The following is an 8,528-nucleotide window of genomic DNA, read 5'->3' on the forward strand; positions in this document are numbered from 1 at the left end:
AAAGATTAGTGGGAAAGCGGGTTGTGTAGAGGACACAGAGAGGCTGCAAAGAGATTTAGATAGGTTAAGCGAATGGGCTAAGGTTTGGCAGATGGAATACAATGTCGGAAAGTGTGAGGTCATCCACCTTGGGAAAAAACACAGTAAAAGGGAATATTATTTGAATGGGGAGAAATTACAACATGCTGCGGAGCAGAGGGACCTGGGGGTCCTTGTGCATGAAACTCTTTTGGACAAAATTCGACATTTTGAAACAACTGCCTCCCCGTCGGGGAATTGAACCCCGGTCTCCCATGTGACAGGTGGGGATACTCACCACTATACTAACGAGCTTGTGCATGAATCCCAAAAAGTTAGTTTGCAGGTAATCAGGAAGACGAATGGAATGTTGGCCTTCATTGCGAGAGGGATGGAGTACAAAAGCAGGGAGGTCCTGCTGCAACTGTATAGGGTATTGGTGAGGCCGCACCTGGAGTACTGCGTGCAGTTTTGGTCACCTTACTTAAGGAAGGATATACTAGCTTTGGAGTGGGCACAGAGACGATTCACTAGGCTGATTCTGGAGATGAGGGGGTTACCTTATGATGATAGATTGAGTAGACTGGGTCTTTACTCGTTGGAGTTCAGAAGGATGAGGGGTGATCTTATAGAAACATTTAAAATAATGAAAGGGATAGACAAGATAGAGGCAGAGAGGTTGTTTCCATTGGTGGGGGAGACTAGAACTAGGGGGCACAGCCTCAAAATACGGGGGAGCCAATTTAAAACCGAGTTGAGAAGGAATTTCTTCTCCCAGAGGGTTGTGAATCTGTGGAATTCTCTGCCCAGGGAAGCAGTTGAGGCTAGCTCATTGAATGTATTCAAGTCACAGATAGATAGATTTTTAACCAATAAGGGAATTAAGGGTTACGGGGAGCGGGCGGGTAAGTGGAGCTGAGTCCACGGCCAGATCAGCCATGATCTTGTTGAATGGCGGAGCATGCTCGAGGGGCTAGATGGCCTACTCCTGTTCCTAATTCTTATGTTCTTATGTTCAACCAGCTCACCAACGTGGCTGACTCTGAACATCTGAAGTGGCCACTCAGTAAAAAAAGAAAGACTTGCATTTCTATAGCGCCTTTCACGACCACAGGACGTCTCAAAACGCTTTACAATGATGTACTTTTGGAGTGTAGTCACTGCTGTAATGTGGGCAATGCAGCAGCCATTTTGCACACAGCAAGCTCCCACACACAGCAATGTGATAATGACCCAGATAATTTGTTTTTGTTATGTTGGTTGAGGGATAAATATTGGCCCCAGGACACCAGAGAGAACTCCCTCTGCTCTTCTTCAAAATAGTGCCATGGGATCTTTTACCAATAAGGTCCACCTGTGAGAGCAGACGGGGCCTCGGTTTGACGTCTCATCTGAAAGACGGCACCTCCGACAGTGCGGTGCTCCCTCAGCACTGCATTGGAGTGTCAGCCTAGATTTCTGTGCTCAAGTTCCTGTGGTGGGACTTGAACCCACAACCTTCTAACTCAGAGGTGGGTGTGCTATCCACTGACCGTGTGTATTAAGCCCACTACCAGCGGTTCAACATGGCCCACCACCTTCTCAGAGCAACTAGGGATAGGCAATAAATGTTGGCTTTGCCAGCGACACCCACAATTCAACAATGAACAAAGACAAAATTATACAATGTATTTGCACATGTACTGTACATATCTGTAATATATATATATAATAGATACACAGCCGGGTTAATTCAACGCTTCCAAGCCCAAGGTCCATTGCGCAGGTTGAACAAGCTTGTAGACTCCACAATGGCTGAATACAAACTCTCCCTGTGGCAAAACAACTAGACCATCTTCACACCACTGTTCTTCATTCAGTCAGGTTCCTGCATAGCACGGTTGGGGTTCAGGGGTTCACTGGGGGCTCACCACCCCCACCCCGCCACATCCACCGCTGCTTCACACCGAATCCTGCCAGCCCGTGACGTACGTGTTCTGGACACAGGAGGGGTGAGGCAGTGTCCATGGGGGAGAGGTGCTCAGCGGGTGATGTTCCTCCGTACAGTCCTCCACCTGAATGTAATCCTGAATGTAAGCGAGAGAGGTGGCAGCGTTAGTTACGATCAGCACTCGGAACCAGAGTACGCAGCGTACAAACCTCCCTCTGCATTGACGGTCTCTCCCTGGGGTACAGTTCATAAGACCATAAGAAATAGGAACAGGAGTCGGCCATACGGCCCCTCGAGCCTGCTCCGCCATTCAATAAGATCATGGCTGATCTGATCATCCACTTCTCCGCCCACTCCACATAACTCCTTATCCCCTTATCGTTTAAGAAACTGTCTATTCCTGTCTTAAATTTATTCAATGTCCCGGCTTCCACAGGTCTCTTGGCAGCGAATTCCACAGATTGACAACCCGCTGAGAGAAGTAATTTCTCCTCATCTCTGTTTTAAATGGGCGGCACCTTATTCTAAGATCATGCCTTCGAGTTCTAGTCTCCCCCATCAGTGGAAACATCCTCTCTGCATCCACCTTGTCAAGTCCCCTCATAATCTTATACGTTTGGATAAGATCACCTCATTCTTCTGAACTCCAATGAGTAGAGGCCCAACCTACTCAACCTTTCCTTATAAGTCAAACCCCTCATCCCCGGAATCAACCAAGTGAACCTTCTCTGAACTGTCTCCAAAACAAGTATATCTTTTCGTAAATATGGAGATCAAAACTGCATGCAGTATTCCAGGTGTGACCTCACCAATACCCTGTATAACTGCAGCAAGACTTCCCTGCTTTTATACTCCATCCCCTTTGCAATAAAGGCCAAGATATCATTGACCTTCCTGATCACTTGCTGTACCTGCATACTATCCTTTTGTGTTTTATGCACAAGTACCCCCAGGTCCCGCTGTACTGCGGCACTTTGCAATCTTTCTCCATTTAAATAATAACTTGCTCTTTGATTTTTTTCTGCCGAAGTGATGACCTCACACTTCCAACATTAAACTCCATCTGCCAAATTTTTGCCCACTCACTTAGCCTGTCTATGTCCTTTTGCAGATTTTTTGTGTCCTCCTCACACATTGCTTTTCCTGCCATCTTTGTATCGTCAGTAAACTTGGCCTGAAGGTGATGACTCTCCCTGGGGTACACTCCCTGAATGTGCTGACTCTCCCTGGGGTACAGTCCCTGAAGGTGCTGACTCTCCCTGGGATACAGTCCCTGAAGGTGCTGACTCTCCCTGGGGTACAGTTCCTGAAGGTGCTGACTCTCCCTGGGGTACAGTCCCTGAAGGTGCTGACTCTCCCTGGGGTACAGTCCCTGAAGGTGCTGACTCTCCCTGGGGTACAGTCCCTGAAGGTGCTGACTCTCCTTGGGGTACAGTCCCTGAAGGTGCTGACTCTCCCTGGGATACAGTCCCTGAAGGTGCTGACTCTCCCTGGGGTACAGTTCCTGAAGGTGCTGACTCTCCTTGGGGTACAGTCCCTGAAGGTGCATACTCTCCCTGGGGTACAGTCCCTGAAGGTGCTGACTCTCCCTGGGGTACAGTCCCTGAAGGTGCTGACTCTCCCTGGGGTACAGTCCCTGAAGGTGCTGACTCTCCCTGGGGTACAGTCCCTGAAGGTGCTGACTCTCCCTGGGGTACAGTTCCTGAAGGTGCTGACTTTCCCTGGGGTACAGTTCCTGAAGGTGCTGACGCTCCCTGGGGTACAGTCCCTGAAGGTGCTGACTCTCCCTGGGGTACAGTTCCTGAAGGTGCTGATGCTCCCTGGGGTACAGTCCCTGAAGGTGTGACTCTCCCTGGGGTACAGTTCCTGAAGGTGCTGACGCTCCCTGGGGTACAGTTCCACAGATCCTGTCTGCCCTCTGTATGTCTCACTAAGTGGGCATTCTGTATAGTTCAACCTAACTGTCGACAGGCAGTTTGACCGAGGAAGGCATCACACCGATGCCTGTGTGATCCCCCCCCCCCACACACACACACTGGCGATCAGTGAATGGAGACGAGGATCAGGAACCCGGATTGTTGACTCCGTTCCACCCCTTCCAGCCCACGGGGAGAACCCCTCCCCCCGCCCCATGCTGAGCTCGGCTAACTCAGCCGAGGCAAGAGCTGTGAGTGACAAACTCCTGCTCCATGTGGCTCAGTGCACAGCCCGAGGAATCGCTCGCTTTAGCCAAGGGAAGCTTTGCTCTGCCCACAGCCCCTCACTCACTGCATCGTTCTCCACCAGATCCTCCAGGTACTTGGTGATGTCGCTGAACATTGGCCTCTCCTCGTATCTTTCCGTCCAGCAAAAATCCATCAGTTCCCAACTGGACAAACACACACAGTACAGGTTAGATACAGAGTAAAGCTCCCTCTACACTATCCCATCAAACAGTCCCAGAGCAAGTACAGCACGGGGTTAGATACAGAGTAAAGCTCCCTCTACACTATCCCATCAAACAGTCCCAGGGCAGGTACAGCATAGGTTAGATACAGAGTAAAGCTCCCTCTACACTATCCCATCAAACACTCCCAGGGCAGGTACAGCACGGGGTTAGATACAGCGTAAAGCTCCCTCTGCACTGTCCCATCAAACACTCCCAGGGCAGGTACAGCATGGGGTTAGATACGGAGTAAAGCTCCCTCTACACTGTCCCATCAAACACTCCCAGGGCAGGTACAGGGGGTTAGATACAGAGTAAAGCTCCCTCTGCACTGTCCCATCAAACACTCCCAGGGCAGGTACAGCACGGGGTTAGATACAGAGTAAAGCTCCCTCTACACTGTCCCATCAAACACTCCCAGGGCAGGTAGAGGGGATTAGATACAGATTAAAGCTCCTTTTATACTGTACTGGGCCCAGATCCCCAAACTTCTGACTCAGAGAAGAGAGAGAGTGTGACCCAGCTGACGTACTGAGCAGCATCCGTGTGTTATCCTGGGGTAATAGACACCACATCAGCTCCCCCCACCCACCGGTGTATCTGGGCCGGCGGGGCCGGATTGGTACAGTGCGGTAAATGGTCTGAGTGACTGAATGATTAGACGGCCGGCCCTTCTTCCCCCCCTCCCTCCCCCCCCCAACACCACCGACCCCCGCCCCCATGGAGCCTGCGAGCAGCAGAGAGGTTGGTGGGGAGGGAAAGCGAGCAGAAATGAAAATGTGCGCACGTACATCTCATCCCGACACTGCTGAGGCTTCTTCATCTTGTATCCAGAGCAAACATTCATCACCACCTCGTCCGCCGTCTCGAACTCGGGGTACGGGGAGCTACCTGCAACGAAGAGCAGAGCTGAGTGTCAGCAGACCAGCCACCTCAGGCTGTGGAATCGAGACCGGCAGTGTCCGTGCCGCACCACTGTCCGTCCATTGCAACAGACACTGAGCGCCGCACTCACCCGCCGGGGCAACGCAGAGACCAAGTCGTTTCTCAAACTGCCCCCAACTGACCCAGGGTAACCCTCGGCCACCCTGCCCGTTTATCAGCAAGAAGATTAAACCTCAAACACCAGGAACGGTGTCAGGTTTGATCCCCTGGTCGCTGATGAGGGTGACTGATGCGCGGTAAAGACGCCAACAATCTGCCAATACCGTCAGGGGAGCAGGCGAGCGGCACGTTACCGAGAGGAGGGGTGCGGTGGGAAAATGATAGAAGTTTAAGGCACAGAAGGAGGCCATTCGGCTCATCGTGTCCACGCCGGCCGACAAAGAGCTACCCAGCCTAATCCCACTTCCCAGCTCTCAGTCTGTAGCCCTGTGGGTTACGGCACTTCAGGTGCACATCCAGGTACTTTTTAAATGCGGTGAGGGTTTCTGCCTCTACCACCCTTTCAGGCAGTGAGTTCCAGACCCCCACCACCCTCTGGGTGAAAAAAATGTCCTCTCAAATCCCCTCTAAACCTCTCCCCAATTACTTTAAATCTATGCTCCCTGGTTGTTGAGCCCTCTGCTGAGGGAAACAGGTCCTTCCTATCCACTCTATCCAGGCCCCTCTTAATTTTATACACCCCTATCAGGTCTCCCCTCAGCCTCCTCTGTTCCAAAGAAAACAACCCCAGCCTATCCAATCTTTCCTCATAGCTAAAATTCTCCAGTCCAGGCAACATCCTCGTAAATCTCCTCTGTACCCTCTCCAGTGCAATCACATCTTTCCTGTAATGTGGTGACCAGAACTGAACTAACTAGTGTTTTCTATAAAAGCAAAATACAGCGGATGCTGGAATCTGAAATAAAAACAGAAAAGGTTTTATACAGTTCAAGCATAACCACCCTGCTCTTGCAACTATCCCTTTTGCCTTCTTAACCACCTTATCTACCAGGCCTGCTACCTTCAGGGATCTGTGGACCTGCACTCCCAGGTCCCTTTGTTCCTCTACACTTCTCAGTGTCCTACTATTTAATGTGTATTCCCTTGCCTTGTTAGCCGTCCACAAATACATTACCTCACACTTCTCCGGATTGAATTCCATTTGCCACTGTTCTGCCCACCTGACCAGTTCATCGATATCTTCCTGCAGTCCGCAGCTTTCTTCTTCATTATCAACCACACGGCCAATTTTTGTATCATCTGCAAACTTCTTAATCATACCCCCTGCATTCAAGTCTAAATCATTGATGTATACCACAAAAAGCACATGTGGGGAAGGGAGAGTGTGGAGTTGTTGGTGGAGGGTGGGGGAGTGAGAGGGGGAGTGAGAGGGGGAGTGTGGTGGTGGGGGGAGGGGAGGATGTTGGAGTGAGGGGGAGGGTGGTGGTGGGGGAGGGGAGGGAGAGTGTCGAAGTTGGGGGCGGAGATGAGGACGTGTGGGGGAGGGGGAGGGGAGGGTGTTGGAGGAGGGAGGGGAGAGTGTGGGTGTTGGGGGCGGGTGTTGAGGGAGGGGAAGAAGGTGTGTGTGTTGAGGGAGGGTGTCGGGGGAGGGGTGGGTGTCGGGGGAGGGGTGGGTGTCTGGGGAGGGGTGGGTGTAGCGGGAGGGTGTAGGGGGAGGGAGGGGAGGGTGTTGGAGCAGGGGAAGGAGGTGTGTGTGTTGGGGGAGGGGATGGTGAGGGAGGGGAGGGTATCGGGGGAGGGGTGGGTGGTGGGGGAGGGGTGGGTGGGGTGATGGGGGAGGGGAGCGCTCAGCCAGCCCTGTTGTCTGCAGATTCCTTACCCAAACTCTCCATCTCCCAGAGCAGGATGCCAAAGGCCCAGGTATCACCGTGCAGGGTGTAAATGCTCTCGGTGAAGTACTCGGGTGGGTACCAGCGGAACGGGATGCCCGGGATCTACACAGAAAGATCAAACCTTCAGTCTGAGATTCACTTCGGGGAACTCCCTCACTGGCTTCTGTTCTATGGTTTAAAACATTATATTTTTTAATCAGTGCAATGAGATCACAATCCATCCTTTGTTTTCCCAGCTTCCCCGTTCTCCAGAGAGGGAACTGCTGCCATCTCCTAAGAAACAACCTGGAGAATCTGGGGACAGAACTGGACAACACTGGGGTATAGTACTGGTGGGTACAGGTCTGTCACTGTATAACACTGGGGTACAGTACTGGTGGGTACAGGTCTGTCACTGTATAACACTGGGGTACAGTACTGGTGGGTACAGGTCTGTCACTGTACAACACTGGGCTACAGTACTGGTGGGTACAGGTCTGTCACTGTATAACACTGGGGTACAGTACTGGTGGGTACAGGTCTGTCACTGTATAACACTGGGGTACAGTACTGGTGGGTACAGGTCTGTCACTGTATAACACTGGGCTACAGTACTGGTGGGTACAGGTCTGTCACTGTATAACACTAGGGTACAGTACTGGTGGGTACAGGTCTGTCACTGTATAACACTGGGGTACAGTACTGGTGGGTACAGGTCTGTCACTGTATAACACTGGGGTACAGTACTGGTGGGTACAGGTCTGTCACTGTATAACACTGGGGTACAGTACTGGTGGGTACAGGTCTGTCACTGTATAACACTGGGGTACAGTACTGGTGGGTACAGGTCTGTCACTGTATAACACTGGGGTACAGTACTGGTGGGTACAGGTCTGTCACTGTATAACACGGGGGTACAGTACTGGTGGGTACAGGTCTGTCACTCTATAACATGGGGTACAGTACTGATGGGTACAGGTCTGTCACTGTATAACACTGGGGTACAGTACTGGTGGGTACAGGTCTGTCACTATATAACTCGGGTACAGTACTGGTGGGTACAGGTCTGTCACTGCATAACACAGGGGTACAGTACTGGTGGGTACAGGTCTGTCACTGTATAACACTGGGGTTCAGTACTGGTGGGTACAGGTCTGTCACTGTATAACACTGGGGTACAGTACTGGTGAGTACAGGTCTGTCACTGCATAACACGGGGGTACAGTACTGGTGGGTACAGGTCTGTCACTGCATAACACAGGGGTACAGTACTGGTGGGTACAGATCTGTCACTGTAACACTGTGGTACAGTACTGGTGGGTATAGGTCTGTCACTGTATAACACTGGGGTATAGTACTGGTGGGTACAGGTCTGTCACTGTATAACACTGGGGTACAG

General features: G+C 51.4%; 1 protein-coding gene across 1 annotated transcript; it reads right to left on the reverse strand.

The window, feature by feature from the left end:
• Positions 1-1,746: 1,746 nt before the first annotated feature.
• Positions 1,747-7,206, reverse strand: LOC139226254 (tyrosine kinase receptor Cad96Ca). Its single transcript, XM_070856882.1, has 4 exons — positions 7,138-7,206; positions 5,165-5,264; positions 4,217-4,316; positions 1,747-2,084 (listed from the first exon to the last, which is right to left on the reverse strand). The coding sequence occupies exons 1-4, from the start codon at positions 7,148-7,150 to the stop codon at positions 1,959-1,961; spliced, it is 339 nt and encodes a 112-aa protein (XP_070712983.1). The 5' UTR covers positions 7,151-7,206; the 3' UTR covers positions 1,747-1,958.
• Positions 7,207-8,528: the final 1,322 nt, after the last annotated feature.

This window comes from Pristiophorus japonicus, chromosome 16, assembly GCF_044704955.1.
Source record: "Pristiophorus japonicus isolate sPriJap1 chromosome 16, sPriJap1.hap1, whole genome shotgun sequence".
NCBI lineage: Eukaryota > Metazoa > Chordata > Chondrichthyes > Pristiophoridae > Pristiophorus > Pristiophorus japonicus.

What these genes read in the sequence shown, in the direction of transcription:
- LOC139226254 (XM_070856882.1), bottom strand. An exon ending in CAGCAGTGTCGGGATGAGAT is followed by an intron (nt 4,317 to 5,164) that starts GTACGTGCGCAC and finishes GTGTTTGTCCAG; the next exon opens with TTGGGAACTGATGGATTTTT. An exon ending in ATCTGGTGGAGAACGATGCA is followed by an intron (nt 2,085 to 4,216) that starts GTGAGTGAGGGG and finishes GCTTACATTCAG; the next exon opens with GATTACATTCAGGTGGAGGA.